At 51.4% G+C, this 20,392-nt stretch overlaps 2 protein-coding genes across 2 annotated transcripts in view; both read right to left on the bottom strand.

Moving 5' to 3' along the window:
• adam11 (ADAM metallopeptidase domain 11) overlaps positions 1-3,651 on the bottom strand; it is a 46,042-nt gene extending 42,391 nt beyond the window's left edge. Inside the window, exons 1-2 of the mRNA XM_088906186.1 lie at positions 3,276-3,651; positions 2,711-2,883 (exon numbers count right to left, since the gene is read on the bottom strand). Coding sequence (XP_088762312.1) covers positions 2,711-2,883; positions 3,276-3,333 — 231 coding nt within the window. The 5' untranslated portion in view covers positions 3,334-3,651. The remainder of the gene's footprint in view (positions 1-2,710; positions 2,884-3,275) is intronic.
• A 3,708-nt stretch (positions 3,652-7,359) lies between these two features.
• On the bottom strand, positions 7,360-20,034 carry LOC148814547 (uncharacterized). The gene is made up of 12 exons (XM_088906417.1): positions 19,907-20,034; positions 18,133-18,266; positions 17,243-17,431; positions 16,528-16,578; positions 15,793-15,865; positions 14,813-14,877; positions 13,802-13,841; positions 13,411-13,456; positions 11,480-11,611; positions 10,863-10,998; positions 9,901-10,028; positions 7,360-9,541 (listed from the first exon to the last, which is right to left on the bottom strand). Exons 2-12 carry the CDS (start codon positions 18,256-18,258, stop codon positions 8,191-8,193), a joined length of 2,337 nt encoding a protein of 778 aa, XP_088762543.1. The 5' UTR covers positions 18,259-18,266; positions 19,907-20,034; the 3' UTR covers positions 7,360-8,190.
• Positions 20,035-20,392: the final 358 nt, after the last annotated feature.

Here is a 20,392-nt window from a genome sequence, read left to right as displayed (position 1 = left end):
GCCTGAGATCCAGAAGCAGCGAGGATGGATGTGCGGAGATAGGAAGGAGAAGAGTCGGATGGGCGGGCAGTATTTATAGTGCAGGTAACAGGAGAGACAGAGAGGTGTGAAACTTGAGCAGGAGGCACGAGGCCCTGTATGTAGCAGGACGAATTGCGTGTCATACTGGGCTCCCACTGGACCTTCAGCCAGACAGGGTATCAGGTGGGAGCAAAACCACAACAAGGGCTCGAGCTGCAGTACGGGCACAGGCAGTGGGCGGACAGATCGATGTACCTATTGTCTCCAGGAAAGTGCTGTGAAACTAGGCCCTGGCTGCGTGCCCTGCTCACGAGAAGCAACAAAGGCTATTACACATGACCTGTAAGTACAGCACATACCGGGCGCTCATGCCAGAGGCCCTGAGGCAGCTCACACTGCGCATGCTGCCTCGGGGTGCCTCATACTGCTCTGGGGTGCCGCCTCGGGCTGCCTCATACTGCTCTCGGGGTGCTGCCTCATACTGCTCTCGGGGTGCCGCCTCATACTGCTCTCGGGGTGCTGCCTCATACTGCTCTAGGGGTGCCGCCTCGGGCTGCTCTCGGGGTGCCGCCTCGGGCTGCCTCATACTGCTCTCGGGGTGCTGCCTCATACTGCTCTCGGGGTGCCGCCTCATACTGCTCTCGGGGTGCTGCCTCATACTGCTCTCGGGGTGCCGCCTCGGGCTGCTCTCGGGGTGCCGCCTCGGGCTGCCTCATACTGCTCTCGGGGTGCTGCCTCATACTGCTCTCGGGGTGCTGCCCTCGGGCTGCCCACTGATGGACTGAAAGGGGGAGACTCTGCGCTACCACACCATCACGCAAGAACTGTTTGAACCCCAAATCCCCCAAACAGCTCGGTATCCATCCCTTCACGTTCCAACTGCTCCTCCCAGCCCAGGGCTGCAGGGGAGAGGGAAGAGCTCTGACTTAAATATTAAGCACAAATAAGATCCTAATTAAAGCGCTGAGCCGGCTCTCAGACGGATCCGACGCGGCCGCACTGCAGGACCAGATCCACAGGCACCGCTGATAAACTCTTCACAGCCGTTTAAATAATGGAGCAGCGAGATGCCAGTTCTGATTTGATGGCGCGTTAACTGAGAGTCTGATCCGGGACCAGGAGACCCGCCTATGAGACTGCTAGACATTAGGGAGCAAAGCAGGATTTTTCTTTTAAAAATTTAGACACACCTGTGTGGAAAACGGCAAAACACATTCAGGAAATCTGAGGACATAAACACACATTCCTTAAATTCCTGTAAATTAAGATTACAATAAAATTATAAATATTAGTAATGAATATCTTTCCGTGTTGAAACGTGGTTTCCCTGCGAGGCTGTAAGCTAAGCTTCAGCTAACAGGATGAAACTGCGTGGCGCTTGCGGGTCTGAAACAGAGAGACTGCAGCCTTTTGTGCTCAGGGATCTGTGGAGACAGGTTTCTGGTCTTCAATAATCAATAATTTGCTTCATTAGTACCAATTAACCCTCATTCCAGGTCTCTACTCATTACTCAGTCAGGTTCCCTATAAACCCTGCTGGGCTGTGCTCTCCAGGACAGGGCTGCAGACCCCTGCCAGAGCCACACCAGGGCAGTGAGAGTGTCTGAGGGTCTTCATCTCAAACAGCAGCTTTCAGAACCAGTCCTTCAGGGCGGCAAAACTTTCACTGACCACACCGGGAACAGACACAGATACAGCCCTCAGAAACACATCTTCCACATTCATGGCTTTTAATCTTTTTTGAGAGACTGGACAAGCAAGTTTAAAACAGCCCTGGACTCATCAGCAAAGTTCCTCCCCCTAAGCCCTGAAGAACGAGTCTCAACTCAGGTGGTCACTGCGCAGACGAGCCATTTACCACCATATGAAAATTAACAATGGTTCTCTTTACTACTCATTTTTTATTTTGGGGGTAAATAGCGTTAATGAAAATACTTTGCTTTAAATTAATTTATTTGGCCTTACCCTGTCTCTGTGTGTCCCAACACTAATATGATAATAACAGGGCTTACCACAGCAACTTAAGAGCTGCGCTGTATTCTCACTGTGACTTTTTCATGCGGCAAGTCCGCGGCAACAGTCGCAGCTCAGCGCAGCACCGAAGCGCTGTGAAAGGTGGACGGAGTCACCGGTACACAGGAAGCGAGGTAAACCGAGGGGAAGCGCTACCTTTCTATCCTACAGCACTGTCATCCCAGAAACACGGAGCTGAGCTCCACCACGTCGCTCGTGTTTAGGCGAGCCAAGGCGTGAGCAGGCTGGCTCACCGCGGGAAAGAAATGTCAGCGCCACACTCGCGGGCCGGCGCAACCCACGCAGCAGCGGCATTTGAAAAGAAAAGGGCCGGGGAGCACTTTGCGTGGGCGAACAGCAGGAGTGGCTGTTGGACGGCGGGCTGCTGCCACAACACAAGGGCAAGGCACATGCCCACCTGCGCGGGGGGGAAGGCGAGCCCGGGACCGTGTTCTGGGGAGGTGCTGTACCCCACTAAAAACTGGGGTGACTGGGACTCCAAGAGCGCGGCCCTTCCTTACCAGGCGAGACCTCTCACAGCTCAGCCCTTCCCTGCGAAAAAACACCCCCAACGAGACGGACGCGGCTACTATCATGGAGGATCACCACCCGCTTTCCGGCGTGGACCGGCTTGGTCTCCCACTTCTATCTAGCGCGGCTTCACACAAAGACTTACAGGTGCGCCCCGGGTGTCGTTTCTAACCCTGGTGTCCAGCCGCTCGCCCTCGACTTCGCTCTCCGACACGCTCTGCTGCATCAGCCGCCTGGGCTGGCTGGCGTGTCCCGCAGACCGGCTCCCGGCCGCCCAGTCCCGGGGCGCCGCACGATGCGGAGCGGCGCCGCTGCAGCCTGCAGGACAGAGAGCAGACCCACACGCGCGGTCAGTCAAGGGCGACGCTGCCAGCGCAGGTCCAAGCACTGCGTGGGCAGCCCCGACAAAAAAAAGCAAGTCAACCCCCCCAATGTACGATTCCCACACCAATCCAGTTACCGCTCCAGCCTTCAGTCCCAGGAGCCCCACGAACCACCGCATATTTTAGCGAGATGCGCTGCAGACAATTTCTGCCGATGCAGCAAATACCGCATCGGGTTCCCCTTACACCCAGACAAAAAATAAATATCCGGTGTAAATTACTAGGTAAGAAAAAAAAAGAAATCCTATCGGAATTCAGAAAGTGATTACCGAAGCAGAAAAAAAACACACAACGGCTAAAAAAGTTGCGAGAAAAGCAACACCTTACCTGTCAGCGCCAAGCGTGAAGTCACTGCAGCAAAAACCAGGAACTGCAAAGCAATCATGTTGTCCACATAGTCCCTTCGTTTAGTATGTGGGTTGAGAAACAAAATGAAAACGAATCACGGCTTCTGCACAGCAGATAGTAATTAAATCACAAAAAAATGAATAACACCGTTTTATTGTCCCCGTTTTTCACAGATGCTTTTACATTCGCTGGAAAAAAAATTGAAATAATTGAGAAATAACGCAAAGCAGATCGATAAGAAACCGGGGGAGAATGGGGGGTGCGTGTTTGTTTTTTATTGTGAGGCTGGCTCTTGCCACGGGAGCTGGCGGCGCCGCACGCAGCGCTGCTGCTTCCTGACACTGCGGGTCTGCCGCTGAGCCGAGCCCGTGCCGTCTGCGGGCCGGAGCACGTGGGCGCGCCCGAGCCCTCCCCCTGCACCGCGCGCGCCAGCGAGCAGCCCCTCTCGCTCCCGGGAGCGGATTCAAGAAATAACCCCGTCGGAGTATTTATTTTAGAGACACCCCCCCACACACACACACACTTTGAAAAATCGTTTTCCAGTAGGCTGTATGCTCAGCGCATTGCGAGAAGACGCGACCCGTGCGTCTGGACACGGTGGCCGGCCGTCTTCAGCGCGACCCTGGGGTTACAGCCCCGCACCCTCGCCTGTGCTCTCCTCTCTCACCGCGCACAGGGGCAAAGGGAAGGACACCTGCCCGGGTGCGTCTAGCGGAGGCCTTTCGAGCTGAGCAGATGGGAATTCAAATGGTCGAATATGGTCTCATTGTCCAAATTCGCCTTTATCACCGCGGAGCAGCGTGGGAAGCTACTCGGCGCTGTACACAATAAAGCCTGAAACACGACCTCGTGTTTCTGTTACAGGTATCCGCGACGTCCACAGCGGTAACAATGAAGAGACACGAACCAGCTGGGCGGGGCTGCGGCACCCACCCTGCAGCTGGCAGTGAAAGCGTCCACGAGTGGGCAAGGAAGGAGAATCGCGCCGTGAGAGCTTCACGCAGACGACACTGGAGCCTGTACTGTTTACAAAGACTCACGGGCGGAGCGCTGCTGCGAGTTTGTGTCTCCAGTGCTGAGCGGGTCAGGGGCAGCAGTACGGAATAGCGGTAAATCAACTATTCACCGATTTCACCCGGTGAATTTATACAGCTTCGCCTATAGGGGGAGACTCACTGCAGGGCTGAATTCTCCCACCGCCCCTCGGCACAGCAGAGAAGTTAGTTCGCCCTCTAAACTGAAAGGTAACTATAGGTCAGATCGTACCGGGAGGCCAAAGCACAAATCGCGATCTGCTCTTAGCCAGGACCTTGCCTCAACTTCTCTTGCCCCAGAATCGCAGTGGCGCCGCTCGTTTTTGAAATGTACAATGTTTCTTCATTAGTCTTTCGTCTTTGTTATCGCTTATATAGCGCTTTTTTCTGGACACTCCACTCCAGCTAATGGGGATCCCCTCCACCACCCCCAGTCCGCTCCCCCCTCAGCAGCTGTCCGTGGGGAGGAGAGCAGAATGATGAAGGCAGTTCAGAGACGGGGGTTATTAGGAGAGAGGGCTGGTAAAGGCAGGAGGGCATTTGGCCAAGACGCCAGGGTAACACCCCTACTCTTTTCGAGACACTTTGGGATTTTTAATGACCACAGAGACTCAGGACCTCGGTTTTGTTTCATCCAAAGGATGGCGCCTTTTTACAGTACAGTGTCCCCATCACTATACTGGGGCATTAGGACCCACACAGTCCGCAGGGTGAGCGCCCCCTACTGGTCCCACTCACACCTCTTCCAGCAGCAGCCTCAGCTTCCCCAGGAGTCTCCCACCCAGGTACTGACCAGGGTCACACCTGCAGAGCTTCAGTGGGCTGCCAGCTGGGAGGCGCAGGGCGATACGGCTCTGGCTCATAGAAATAAACGGTAAACTGTCCGAACGGCACCTGTTTTCCTAGTTAACAGTTTTTAAGCAGAGGCACACAACCGGCTGAAGTTTTAAGTGTTTTGCTAAATACCTGTGGTCGTCACTAAGTATTTCACAGAACACCTGAACAGCGCCAACAGGAGCAGATAGAACAGTACTCATCTACGAAACCTACTCTCGGCGAGTTAAAACATTTTGATGGGGTAAACGTTCCTGCAGTCTGTGCGGCATCTTAACTTTACTCATATTCTTCAAAGCCGGCAGTTTAAACAGCACCCCGAGAGACTCCATCTGGGCACTGCGCCATTTCCACTCGACCAGTTTTAACTTTGTTTCACTACGCGAAAGAAAACCCAATAGATGTGGCGGACAACTTGGTTATCATGGGACACGTTTAAGACGTGCCTCCCTATCCAAACACATCTTTCCCGGATGAGCAGCGGAAAGACAGAGGTACTCGTGTTGCCAATCACACAGTTTGTAGTTCAGAAAGTATTACAGTTACATTTCCAGGCTATTGATTTAACAGATCTGGCCGTTCAGATCTGCCTGGGAAGAGTTCATAATACAGGCTAATGCACACATTAGAGGCTGAGAGTGGATAATGGCTGGCAGACAGAGTGCAACACTTGCCCGTAACCCAATGGTGAGCTGGCAGTTATATCGATCTGGAATTGCGCTGGACATGTTTATTCCCCACTTTCTTTTTAATGGCGCCCAACGATTTCTGCACGCACTGCTTTAGCTGTGTAAGGCTGAGGCCCATTAGAGAGCTGTCCACTGAGCTCCCAGCCTTTGCAGTGTACTGCAGTGTTATCTTGGAACTTGGCCAATAGTTTCCATCTGTGCTGGACATCGCCAGCAGCCGTATCACCCAGCGCTTCTCAGCTGGCAGCCCACTGAAGCTCAGCAGTGGGAGCCCGGTCAGTACCTGGATGGGAGTTTTTCCCAGGAGGTCTAAGGCTGCTGCTGGAAGAGGTGTCAGTAGGGCCAGCAGGGGGCGCTCACCCTGCGGTCTGTGTGGGTCCCAATGCCTTGGTATAGTCAGGGAGACAATACACTGTAAAAAGGCGCCGTCCTTCAGGTCCTGACTCACTGTGGTTTCCCAGGGTGTTTCGCAGCGTTTTCTCTGAAGCTCACCAAGCTCCGTGAAGGTGTTCCCGCTGAGAGCGGCTACAGGTGTACGTCATACTTCACGCCACGCAGAAGCGTGCAGCCAGGATCAGTGCCCACAGGCCTGAGCAGCGCGCCAGGGAGTCAAAGCCGGGAAGGAAACAGGACAGGAGGCAGGAAACCGTCTGCCTCATGAAAAGGAGGTGCAGGACTCGGACCGTCACCCTACTAGACGACAAGCCCCCGATGTTTCATCTATTAATTACCAAGGAGCTCTGGGACCATTAAGGAGAAAGGTAATTAATTTCGCTAGGCAGTTGTTACACAGACCCGAAACCTCAAGATCCCATGAGTGAGTGCGGTCTGCAAGAAAAAAAAAAGAACTCAGTTGAGCTCCAGGAGGGTCTGGCTGGAGCAGGAGCAGGAGCAGGAGGGCGACACTCAGATCTACACGCTGCCGCATTCCAAACGAGATCAATGTCCTACAGACGGCCGTGGCTCCAGAGAACAGGGAACGACTACACGGCAGATGAAACCCAGAGGATCAGTGCACTATTGATCTGGGAAGAAACTGGAAGCTTTGATGGTTTGGGCTGAAACCAAGCCCAGCAGCCACTGAGGCCAAAGCCCTGCAGCCCCTGTCTGGACCTGGCCCACACTCATCTCCTTCTCCCTCACGATGAGAGACATTACCCCTGTTCAGTTACCTCACTTGAGGGGATATGATAATGCCAAAACATCAAATCACGTCTCCTCTCTCTCACAGTATGAAGGGTGCAATCATGCTGCTTATTTCATAACAGGACATATGTCTGGAGATGCAGCTTGTTAAACTGAATATGATAACACGCGTAAGTAGCCAGGAGCCAAAAGCAAGGAGGACTTGCTGTCATTTAAACTGCAGCAGCCTCCTGCAACAGGCTCACACCAGCTCTGGTTGGCTCATCGAAGCAGATTTCACTGGACACGGCTGTCCCCTTCAGAGACACTCGACACAGCACTTAAACACAACGACAGATTTATTTTCATAAAAACCACAAAATAAAATTAAATAACTTGAAATACAAAACACTTTAGTTTTAAAAGTCTTCAGTACATTAAAAAAAAAGCTCGAGCTGTTCCAACAGTGTATATACACAAACACACATCACCACACCCAGTGTTCCATGATGCAGCCAATGCTAATCCAGTGCAAAACTGAGGACTCCCCCAGCTGGCAATTCAGCCAATACCAAGAGAATACAAAGGCAGCACACTAATGCTAGTCTGAAACCGTTTAGGAGTGAAACCATTTCTCCAGCTTTCTGCAGAAGGTACTGCCTGGGGAACTGTGCAGCCACCCCTCACATCAAGGTTTCATCCCTCCTAAACACAGGTCTCTGGGGCAAGAGCAGCAGTGTTAAGATCCTGAGGAATTTAATTCTGGTTTTGCAACCAGCACAGTGTTGCTGTAGCCCACACCTACCTGCTAGGCAGAGGGAGCTTACGTGACCGAAAACCCACAGCAGGGCTCAAGAGAGCACCCTTCCTGCTGGGCAACAGGATAAATAAAGAATTCCTTTCCCTGAGACAAGAACAAGAATCTTGCATTTACAAGTGGTGAATAAGAAAAAATACCATAAATCTCAATTATCTAAATAAGTTGTTAACAGTTCAATATTTGGCATTATGATGTCAACAGAAGCTGGTTGGCTGCATCAGTGAGAATTCTGATTTGTATTCCCACCCCTGTAGCCTTGAGCTAACGAGCTTCTAGAAGGTGAAACACCCTCAGAGGTGCGGAGGACTGACAGACAAACCTCAGAAGAGACGGCCAACAGGCGAGAGCAAGCTCCTGGATCACCCCTCCCTCTGCGACGCCAGGCCGGCAGGTTACACAGGCCCGGCCTCCAGCGCTCTGCAGGCCAGCGGGTCGGTCTGGCTGCCACAGCGCGCCGCAGCAGTGCCGGCGCCCGCAGCCCATTCCAGCTCGGCACCGGACAGCAGCACAGAGCACAGCCGCGCCTCGTACCCGCTGTCCTGCACCCCGGCGCAAGTCAGCCGCAGGACCTCCAGGTCTAGCGCCCCCTGTTCCCTCGACGCTGGAGGGGCCCCCAGCTGGGAGAGCAGGCCGCAGTCCCAGTCTGACTCGGAGGAGAAGGACTGCAGGTGGGGAACGCAGGAGCCCAGCACCTGCTCTGCCCTCGAGAGACAGGACGAGGGTGGGTCTGCAGGGCACGGGGGGAGGGCAAAGGCACTGAAACCAAGAGAGGCGCACTGCTGCCGGCTCACAGTCTGGACCTCCCTTTCCTTCAGCACTGGGCCAAGGTCCTGAGAGCCTGGTTGGTAGCAGGTGGGCAGAAATGGTGAAGGACACTGTTCTTCAAGGAGCCTAGGGTGAACAGCCCCGAAGCACACAGAAACACCCGGCCCTGCGTATTCCAGGAGCGTCTGTGGGACAGCCGGATTCTGTCCCTTTTCCGTCGAGGGACTGTGGGACTGACTGAACCAAACATGACACTCACAGAGTGGAGTCCGACAGCTGGCATGGCTTTTCTCATTTTGGACGGCACCCGATGGGATGCCGTTTTCATGAGCTGGTGCCCTGGCTGGTTCAAGCTTATCCACCGCCGAAGCCGCCATATCCTGCAGCCCACTAGCTGAGGCAGGGTCTTGCTGCTGGAGCCCGGAAACGACCTCGACGGCCGGTGTCGAGAGGTGCAGACGAGGGGATCGCTCTTCGTCGTCTACGTGATGAAGGGCAGATGGGCAGTTGAAGGTGGGGTCAGATCCGTGGATCGGAGAGGTTCTCCGGATCTTCCTAGCCCTGGGGCTTGTGCTGGCTGACCTCTGGCGCTTCCGGAGGTTTCGGGGAGAAGAGATGACAGAGAGGGTTGGCTTTCCTGGCTCCGAGTGCTCCGGCTCTGCGCCGAGCCTGGAATCTCTCGCTCTCCCCTGCTGTGGCTCGTCTTCCTCCGGCGCCTCTGCCTCTTCGGGCTGCACGGCCTCCAGGCGCGGGCTGGTGGGAGTGGCCCTGCCGGCCCCGGGTGCCGGGGAAGCGGCTCCAGCGCCGCAGGCCGGGCTGCTCTCCTCCCCGGCTGGCAGCAGACTCCCTCCGGGCCCATCCTCGGGCCAGCGCGCACCGTGCAGGGACAGCAGGGCCTCGAGGTGCCGCTCCGCCTCGCTGCTGCCCTGTGTCAGCTCGCAGGGCGGCTCCAGGCAGCCTGCTGGGGGGGAAGCCACCCTGGACAGGAAGTGATGTAAAAAACACATGAGCCATTTCCTGTGGAGCCACAATATACGGATCCACACATCACTGGTCACCTACGGCTTCCTCTATCAATGCCTCTCAATAAAACAAGAAGCAAACTGCCAGAAGACTTTGGCTTCATGGATACTGTCTTACATAGTCGGGGATGGTCTAATATCGCAAAAGCCTAAATTTAATCTTAATTGACAATAATTCAGCATACAAATACATCCATCCAATACTTGTCAAGTGTTACAGGTGGAATACGGATCTTGTATATTTTACACAGGCAATGCCATTTGCTCCTCCTTCTACAAAGGACTTGTATCTGTGTGTGAAGAAGTCACCCTGACCTCATCAGCTGACTGTGATGGACTTGAGTCTCCACAAACTCTGGAAGCATCTGCGAGATGAGCCTGTCCACCACGCTGTAGTGAGAGGAGTCCTGGGCAAACAGCCTGTGCTGCTCAGACTGGAGGTGCTGCAGAGCAAACGGGCACAGAGGAGCGTCATTCCTATTTCTGCCCTTTTAAGAGGAGCTACACATCTGGAAGTGATACAGGGGACACGAGCTTTCTTGACAATTTCGAGATCTGTCGGCGGAGGAAAAAATGACTCCAAGGTCAAACATCACAACTGGACACTTTTACAAATATATTTGTAATTTTTTAATAAAAAAATGAAGAGTCTTGAATGGATAACATAAAACATCAAGCACAAAACACCTGCAGAGCCTGATGCAGATGCTCATACAGAAGCCTGGCGTTGACACCATGGAAATGGGAGCACCGCGAGATCCTAAATGCGTCTCTACCACTGATTATACACAAGCAGAAATTAAGACAACACTGCAATTTTAATTCACCGTCATTGGCAGCAGTGGAAGCATGCTGTAATAATATAATCTACTGAAGAGCAGCCTAACAACAACACCCTGCCAGCCTCCACAATACACAGCCTCCCAGCACCTCACACTCTGAGGCATTCAGACAATCTGACATTTCAGGATATAATCTTGCCTACTCGCTTTCCAGAAAATTACCATATAGATTACAAATGGGAAAGTTTAAAATGGCCAGCATTTGAATGAATTAATTTCTCCCCTTTGATCTTTCTTCTGTTGCTGCGGTGGGTGCCCTGGTTGTGGCGGACGGGTTTAAAGGCGGAACGGCAGGGTGTGCTTTGCTGCTGTGTGGCAGACAGGGAGGCCGAGGTGATGCCGACGAAGCCAGCGGGCGGAGGAGAGACCGAGTGTGGCGCGCACACACCCGCCGCTCAGACCCCAGTGGGTGTGCCAGCTGCAGAGTCAGCTCACCTCACTCAGCCCCAGGAAGGTCTGCTGGCAGCACTCGCAGTAGCCCCGCTGCGGACGGCGGGCCGCCACAGGAGGAGCCACCACAGGGCCCGGCCTCCGCTGGCCCTCGCTGGTGGTCAGTGCCCGGCTCTCATTCCTGGGACGGAGGACACAAGGGAGAAGAGCTACAGAGACCAGCCAAGCCAGTCCCTGGACAACTTGGGAGCTGACATTCCGGGTCACCACGCTCATCTGGCTGTTGGGAGCTTAATGATCCAAACGTCTCACCGTCCATTCGAAGAACAACGGAAACTATAAGGTCTTAAAGTGAAATTTAATGAGAAACTAAAAGTCTTTAGGAACGATGCTGGTAACAATACCCCAAAGCTCCCAGTGAGCACAAGAAAAAGGCTTATTTGCCCAGAGATGGAAATCAGCTGCTGAGCCTCCCAAATGCAATGGGAAATTACACAGTTCTCCTAATTTCCACTGAGCATTAGATGTGCTGTATTTAAGCTTTGAAAGATTTGAAAAGTCTTTTCTTTTGACAGTTTTTACAATTAAATACGCTTACCCTATGGGACATTGCGGCACTCTGAAAACTCCAAAGCCAACAGCATGACTGCTGGGATACCTACTTGACTCTGTTCTGCTCACAGTCCTCCTCCTTCCCAGGTGGCAGTGGGGAAACAAAGGGGCTGAACCGGTCGGGTCGGGTGAAGTCCAGCTCAGGAAAGCTGACAAAATGCTGGTACAAAGGCCTGTAGCACCTAAAAACATCAAGCAATACAGACAGTGCCCATCACTCCACACACACCGATCACTCCAGCGGATATTCTTCCCTAATTTAATGAAGAAGAGCAGGACATCTTCTCCAGAAGCGCAGCTCATCTGTTCTGAAGCAACCAAGAAAGAGCTGAATCGTCGCACCGATAAATAATGTGGCACTGAACCCGATTCAGACCTGCTACACAGAGAAGTGATGCCCAGCAGGTCTGTGCTATAAAAGCAAACCGGTACTAGCTTAGTACATTTCTGCAGCATTTTAGCAGTCATGAGCTAAGGTTACTTTTTTACTGATAATTGTCAGGGTTGACATAATGAACGTGCTGGACACACAAAGCACTGTAACAGAGAGAACTTGATGGGTCGCATGTCTGGGTCAACCTCAAGCTAAACTTTAAATTACTTGGAAACCTTTCACTGAAGCTGCTCAGAGCTGCCCTGGACAGCTACAGCCAAACAGGTCTCATAGGGAATTCAAAGTTCAACAACTAAAGACCTAAAACAGTTGGAACTAGACTAATAAGTCAATAAACGGCATCGGGCCTCTGTCATGTTGCTTCAGTTTTCAAGAACCTGAAATCCTGCAGGCACTCTGGCACCAGGGCTGGCAGACTGACTACAGAATAGAATTTCTCAAGGGCAGAGATGGCTTGAGTTTCATTTCTTTAGCCTTTGGCTTTTGGGCAGCATTGCAGACAGTGGAATATTGTCTTGCAGGTGCTTCATTCAATAAAAGACAGCCTTACTGACGTCAAACAAAAGAGCTGGTGGGGATGGAAACCTCTTCTGGAAGGGGGCTTTCTGGAGCCAAACCCTTCTTCTCCGATGTGAGGAAGGGCCTCAGCCATCGCCCCACAACCCCGCTGGTCTATCGTCAGGAACAGCTGCAGGGAGGCAGGACGACGGGCGCCCCCACACAGCCAGCAGCCTGCCTGGCCCCGCACCACAGCCCCTCATTAAAAAAAGATGCAATTTACAAACTGCTCTGACAGGTGGCAGGTGCGCTGCAATGGGATCGCACTTTCCTCCCAGCAGGCCTCTACAGGCGGGCTCCCCCACCACGCCCACCTCCCCATGCCCGCCTGCTGATTAAAGCTTAATACCAGCTGCTGGCCCATTTCAGGTTCTTGAGTCTGGTTACACCCAGGGGGATGGATTTCTTTCAGGAGGAGGGTCAGCTGGAGTTTACTGGAATCCTACTCCCGTCCCAGGAAGACAAACCCACAAACCTCAGACAAACACCCGGTCAGCTCCTGATGAATATAAAGGCCATTTCATTCCTGATGCAACAACGTATGTTTCTGCGTAGGTTGTGCAGAAAACACAACGTAGATACAGAATAATGATCAAAACAGCACAAAGCACATAACCTGCGTGAACTGTGACACTCTCATTCACCTACAGAAGAGCTTTGAACAGTGAAGGCTTTTGTCTTCACTGAAATGTTTCTCTAACCCTTGCAAGTGTTAAAGTTTGCGACAGCTTTTCTCCTTCTCCCTGACACACAAACCTGAGTGCAGAGAAACCACTTCGCTGCTAGATCTGTTGAGTTATCCCCTTACAATTTCATACTTCTCAGTCACTGAAGGGCAGCTGTTTCGCACATCCAGTTTTACTGACACCAGTCTGCTAAACGTGTCAGTGAGAATGAGACTGGGAAGTTCTCGATCTGTGGGATTCTAGGGCACTGTCAGCTGGTGACCCTCTCCAGCTAGGGGGACACTATACCCGGGCGATTGGAGACTGAGCTCCATCTGCCCTCCCTCCCCCACGGACCACTCACCTGCTGGAGTCCTCGACTTTCACAAAGGGCTGCTTGAGCGTTCCAGCTGTTCCAGAAGAAAAAAATAATCAAAAACTGCCTGCAGTTTCTTCACAGTCCTGACCATGGTTTGGGTTATGGCCTGTCGGAAACCTTTCAATATTTTGATTTTAGTTCACTGCAATAACAAAACAACTGTATATACATAAAGTTTATAAAACCTCTAAGGACTTCCAAGCTCATAAAGGCAAGTCATTGCTTTCTAAATAAACTAAATAAACTCTCTGAAAGTAAAAAGTAGGCAGTGACAATATAGACAAATTCCAATTTAAACATTCTGGAAAGTAAAACAATTGAAATGTTCCTGTCTGGCTCACAATCAAATTCCCGTGGAAGTGCTGGCGAGTCTGACCTTTGATGACACGGCCGGCAGGGCCTGGCGCCACAGTCTTCTGTAAGAGGAGAAGAAGCACCATTACTGCCGGCAGCAAGCTGGGCAGACCAGGGTCCCAGAACCTAACTAGCCAAACCACTAAAACAGCTTTAATTTCAGCCATTTATTTGCACTTCCTAAACACATAGGGAGGCTGCCTTTTAACCATTGCGTTTAAGTAACTCAGACTCTCCCATCTTCAAGGTCTGTCGGAACCTGTTGGCTCAGTTCAGGGGCTCAGCTGCTATGGAACCCTGCAGTCCTGCTCTGGGCCGTCCTGATGCTGGGTCTGAAGGAATCCCTCCCCAGCAGCTGGGTACAGAGCACAGCTTGGTTTTGTGGAGGTAAAAGGAGCTCTGTACCGTCTTCATTTCTCCAGCAGAAAGCTGTGGTTTTGTTCCTCCTTAGATGGATTCTTTCAACATTCAAACATCTTTGGAAAGGTCAACTTGACAAGACCCACAAAGATCAGCACAACTAAGCAAATATAACCATTGTTATAGCTGAAATTTTATTTCTTTCCATCCAAATGAGAGCTTTCATCGTAACTAGATCAGGGCTGATTAAACAGTTTAAGCCATCTGTCAGTTAACAATTTGTTTCCATCACAGAGAACTGAAACGAGTCTTTCAAACAAACTGAGTCAGGTTGTGAGCAAGTCTAACCTATGATCCAGTCCAAGTATGCCTTGCTGGAAGATCACCTGCTTAGGAATGGAAAACCAGTCTCTCTAGAAAACACAAAGCTCAATTCGACCTGCTTTTTCATTCTGAAGCTAATTTTAGTTATACAGTCAAACTAATTACCACAGTAAAAATTTAAACTAATTTTTAAATTAATTCCCCATGGAAATGTACCTGGAAGGCTTGAAGGACTCCAGGTCCGATTTTATATCCTGATCTCCCTCCTAACCCAGCATCCCTCCTGACTCAAATCTCATCCAACACATGCCCCACAGCTCATTCACCACGCCTGGCCACCACAGCCTACCTCTGGCTTTCCCTTCCTGAAGTGAAAGCTTCCCGCAGGTGCCTGCTCAATGTAGGCCAAAAAGTCTGGAAACACAAAGTTAAGGCACAAACATGGAGTCTGTGTTTTAAGAGATTACAAAAATGTTAGCATCTTTTTCAAGCAGAGCCCCAAGTTTGACATTAAAGTGCGGTATTCAGTAACGTTTATGGAGAATTTCTCAAAGTACTGAGGACAATTTTAATTATTCAATACGCTGTTTAACTGCAAACCCAACACCAGGCTACTCAGCTTGAAGTCCTTCCAACCCCCTCCAATGCAAAATTCAAACAGCAGCATTTTAATTACTTTATTGATCAGCAAATCCAATACAGCGATCAAGTTGTATTATGGGTCCAGAAGAGAGAGCTATGGAAGGGGTGTGCTACATAGCCAGGACACACGTCGTCACTGTGAGACGGCCCTATGCTGCCACCAAGTGGGCAGTCTACATCACTGCAATAAGATCAGGGAGGAAGCAGGAAGGATTTGTCCTGTCAAATGTGGCTCTCTAGGGGTCCAGGCAGTAACAGATGCAAGTGTGTTGCTGTCTAGGACCCCAGCTGACAACCAATACCGGCGAGTCCCTGAGTCAGTGTTCTCCAAGATGTACACAAGCTAGTCATGTGCTTGAGTGATTTTATTGGATCAGTCATGTTTAACTAGTATAACTGAACCGGTTTTGTGAGTCTCCGCTTAATCGTTCATTTTAAAAACGCCTTGGAAACTGCAAAACTGCTCTAATCAGCATTTATTTAAATCCAGACAATCCGAAGTCTAGGCCCAGATAAAGAAAGTTTGAATCCATCATCTCTGAAGGACCTAAGAGTGAACATGGACTGGTAATACCAGATGTAAATGATTAAACTCCAAGGGGAAGCAGCCAAGGTCAATTTAAAGTGAGGTTCTGAAAAGAACCTGCCTCCCTCCCCAATACCAACAGAGATGTCACTGAAGGATACCATCGACGTGCAGAATCTTGACGCCCCATGAGCGGGCTTGGGCCAGCACGCTGCTGCCATCGCTGTGCTCCTCCTGCAGAGAGAGAAGCCCAGTCAGCCTGCGTGTCCACCACCATGCTGGAGCCTTATTAACCACACAGTGTTTGTTACTGAATGAACAGGACAGATGCAGACATCTTTACATCTCAGCGCAATAACTTACAAAGCTGAGTTTCTACACCCCAACGTACACATACTGTCCGACGTACATTTGCCAAAGACATTTGTGTGGGAAGAATCACAGCGAGAGACACAGGATGATATAAAATCACAGGCCACGAGGCTCTCAGCCCATGTTGGCACATTCCCTAAATACCTACTGATCTGTGAAGGGTGTCAGAAAAAGCCACGAAAGAGGAAAAAACTACAGATTTTTTTGCAGCAGTAGTTTTGATCAACCTTTAGAATTTTATGTTATGCTATCACACTTCCTGCTAATTTCTGATGGTTTAAGTAATGCACCTGCTATTTTTGCAGAAGACGACGGAAGAGTGCTGTGGGATTTCTCAACACAAACCTGACAACGTTATAATGGTTTACCCAAACTAGAGATTAAATGGAGCTTAATGCTTTAACTGTGCAGGATCACTTTCTGCATGAAGGTAAAGAATGCATGGTCAGGTCTTTTTTGGGATCACTTTTTGTAATTCCAGATACAGATGCACGGAAGTCACGTCCGTGGTCCCCTGTACTCACACTGTTCCGGATCACCTTCCTCAGCAACACCTTTCCTCGGCTGCCGCAGACCTGCAAGGACAGCAGCTGTCAGGCAGAGCAGACAGCCAGTCTCCCTCATGCACATCACGCCTCACGCACAGTGTCCCTCACAGAGGCCCTGTGAAACAGCTACAGCACTAGGACTCAGCCCTGTGAGAGAATGGGTGTGTTCACCAATGGACAGACCTCTCCAGTCCGCAGAAGCGCACAGCTACCGCCACTAATGCGGTAGGTAATTAGGGCTCACTGCCACAGTCTGTTACTTTATTCCATGTTCAGGCTTTGATGGCAGTTCCATTACATCTACTGTGCCAGTTCCTCATCGTCTGTCTAACCTTAGTTGTATTACATAAAAAAACATACAGAAAGCATACAAAAAAAGACAACTATTTAACTTCCACAGACTATTTTTACTGCTTAGAAGACGTACTGTCCTTCACATTGTGTAAATCTCACCTCGGGTGTGAGTGGCCAAACCTGAACTCAATTTACAGTATCATTCTACACAACGACACCCTTATTGTCGCGTGGACTTCTGGGAGGGTTGAATGCTGCCTATCCCACAGTATCCCTGCAGGTGGGTAACGGACATAAACCAGTTCACACGCAGCAGAACTGGCAGCTCTCCGCCGTGCAGCGCGGGCGCTTGTCTCCTGCAGGGACTCTGAAGACAGCGCGAGCGGCCATGCCTTACCACGCTGTCCAGAGAGCGCTGGCTGCCCCGCGCCCGACCCTCTCTCCTGCGTGCGGGGTTCTTGGAGCAGGCCGCCGCCGTTCCCGCCACAGGCTGGCCCTCCCTGGGCCCGGAGCCACAGTCCCCTCGCGCCTCCCTGCTGCCCGACAGCACGAAACTGACATCCTTACCGAGGAAGCTCTCGACTTTCTGGAACATAAGAACAGACATGAGCAGGAGCATCGAGCAGGCCTGCTTGAGAAGCCCCAGCAGAGTTGCTATGGAAACCGCTGTGCTCGAGACCCAGGGTGCCACACTACAGTGCCACAGCTCCTGTCAGCTCCAGAAGGCAGGACCAGCATGGGGACTCCCGAAACACGCAGAGAGGCTGGCTTTTAACCGTTGCCTTAAACTCAGACTCTCCCATCTTCAAGTTCTAATGGAACCTGTTGGTTCAGATAAGGAGCTCAGCTGCTTTGGAAGCTGGGCCACTTCCCAGCTTACCATCACTGCTAGGAACTGCAGAACAACACCAGTTTAAAGTAACTTGTGAGGCCCAAGTCTACCTTCCCTCATCTGACCCGCAAGTGAGGTTTCTGGATGCCCCTGTGGTTGACGAAACCACCTGTAACGAATACTGAACTATATGGGAAAATGGGAGCTGGTTTTACCTGGCCGGCATTTGACTTGGGTAGCCTCCGCTTTTTCTCTAATATATACACAGTAACAACATTACAGTGACGCACACGCACACGCACACGCACACGCACACGCACACGCACACGCACACGCACACGCAGCCTGTGCCCTGCAGTCAAGCCCACAGGTTTACTATGCAGGAGCTGCTGGGGGTTCAGCCCCACCGCGGTGCTCTAAACTAGCCAGGCAGGGTTTACTCGACTGCACCGTACCCCTCCCAGGTGTCCGATGGCCTCCACCAGCAGGGCGGCGTGCTTGCTCTTCAGGCCGTCCAGGTAGAAGGACTTCCCGGCCAGGGGCTGGCTCCCGGGAGAGAGCTCCTCCTCCAGCCGCTGCATCGCCAGCCCTGCAGCATCACAGACAAGCCCCTTCACTGCTGGGGACAACCCAGTGCACCACATCCCCAGAGTCAGGGCCAGGACCCCCCGCTGCGCACAGACACTCAAGCGCACCAGTGAGTGATCCAGGTTATGGCGTGTCTTTGGACTGCAGGAGGAAACCAGAGCACCTGCAGGAAACCCATGTGCACACAGGGAGAACATACAGGGGCGGAGCGGTGGCTCTGTGGCTGGAAGGTTGCCGGTTCGTATCCCGCGGCCGGCAGAGGAATCCTACTCCGTTGGGCCCCTGAGCAAGGCCCTTACCCCCAGCTGCTCCAGGGGCGCTGTACAATGGCTGACCCTGCTCTCTGACCCCCAGCTCATGGAGTGACTCATGGAGAGCAAGCTGGGGTATGCGAAAAGACAAATTCCTAATGCAAGAAATTGTAAATGGCCAATAAAGTGATCTTAAAGTCCATGCAGATAGTAGCCCAGGGCCAGGACCTGAACCCGGAGCCCCAGCGCTGTGAGCCTGCAATACTGACCACTGCACCACACTGCTGCCACACTCTCTGACTATGAAAATGGGATCTTTTTTACTTAGTTCAAGTAGGGAGCAGCTTAGGCTGTAAAGGAGCAAATAAAGGTTTATTCCCAGGATAGAGAAGAAACACAACGTTTCGGTATGGACACCCGAGGAAGGCTCTACAGCCGAAACCTCGTATTTCTTTTCTTCTCTTTTCAGCATGGAATAAACCTTTATCTGTTCTTTTTTATTCAGTCTGGCGTCCTCAAACCGCAGATAAACGTGACCCAATCTGCATTAAGACAGTAAGCAGCTGAAGGGTCAGACTGACCCAGCTGCAGGGAGTTACTGGTGGGGAGGTCATGCACAGCCGACCTGTCTGCAGGTTTTCTTTCGAACCCAGTTGGGTTCTGGAAACGGGACCAATTGAACAGCTTCTCCCAGCCCTTCTGCTGTTAAAAGTGTAAGCACTTATAATGATCATTATTAAGAGACCTTAAAGTCCAGACACCTGCGGGTCTCGACACCACCGACACTGTAACCTAGTAAACTCCCATCAATAGAAAATAAAAATATCACAGGGCTAAAGAAACTCGGTTTTACCAACAGTATTAATACCACTTACAGTATAATCACAACGGCCACAAAAACAGCTTTCCTTTCGAAAGCTCTAATCAGATTCAAAAACACACAAACATGGCCTCCATCTGCCAAGCCAAACAAAACACTAACATTTTCCATTCGTTATACAAATATCCTTTTAGAAATATGAATCTCGGCACTCAGCATGAATCTCTCACCACCCTTGGCTACTAAACGACCGAAATTAGAGCAATTAAAAAATCATATCTAGGAACTCGACAATCAGTCTCTCCAAAATAACGCCACCGCTATTCGGGCAGCCGTTAACTTGCCTTTCAATTCAGAAAGCTAAGCTTCTTTTCCATTTTTGAAAATTATTTCATATACCAGTGACAACACGTTCTCCAAACAAAGTGAAAAGGCCGAAAAATCAAGTAAAAACAGCCCGTTACATACAAAAACTGCACCAGTAAACCAAGCGACAACGGCTAGGATAGCGGAGCTCTCGACGCAAGTGAGTTACGCCGCTGGAAATCATTTAAAACGCTTCCAACTCACCGATTCCTAAAGGTGTCCAACTCCTCGTTTATATGTGCAGGAAAGAAGCTTTGTTTCGTGATTCAGGGACTCTCCGTCCTTGTTCCCAAGGCTTCCCAAACACCCGCTCCCAGCCGGGAGTTTGAAACTCCGGCCAGCCCGCCTCCCTGCGCGCCGACCAACAAAGACCCGGCCTCCGCGGCGGTACGGCGCGGCGGCGGGGACACGCCGAGCGGCGGGGGTCGCACTTCTCGCAAGAAGGGGGCCGTTGAAGCAGTGGATACCAGATGTAAGGGACGCCCCCTGTGGGATGAGCAGAGATAGTGTTTGGCATCCAGGGCTCAGAAGGCAGCGAACAGGCACATGCATGTAAGTCCAGAATCGCACCAGACATACGCTGCAAAGAATGTGTCTCAGTCGTACAGCTCATACTGTACGACTCCCCAGACAAACCCCGCACAGCGGACCTCTGGTGCACAGCCGTGGGGATGACAAGCTGATAACAAT

This window comes from Atractosteus spatula, chromosome 26 (genome assembly GCF_055471065.1).
Source record: "Atractosteus spatula isolate fAtrSpa1 chromosome 26, fAtrSpa1.hap1, whole genome shotgun sequence".
Lineage (NCBI taxonomy): Eukaryota > Metazoa > Chordata > Actinopteri > Semionotiformes > Lepisosteidae > Atractosteus > Atractosteus spatula.
This window is presented reverse-complemented; position numbering and strand designations above follow the sequence as displayed.

Bases quoted from the DNA above. Each gene is read 5' to 3' on its own strand.
- LOC148814547 (XM_088906417.1), bottom strand. From the start codon at position 18,258: ATGCAGCGGCTGGAGGAGGAGCTCTCTCCCGGGAGCCAGCCCCTGGCC. The intron at 13,457-13,801 runs GTCAGACTCGCC...CTTCTGGAACAG, and splicing joins TGCCGGCCGTGTCATCAAAG to CTGGAACGCTCAAGCAGCCC. The intron at 9,542-9,900 runs GTCAGGGTGACT...CTTCCTGTCCAG, and splicing joins CATCACAGTCAGCTGATGAG to GGTGGCTTCCCCCCCAGCAG.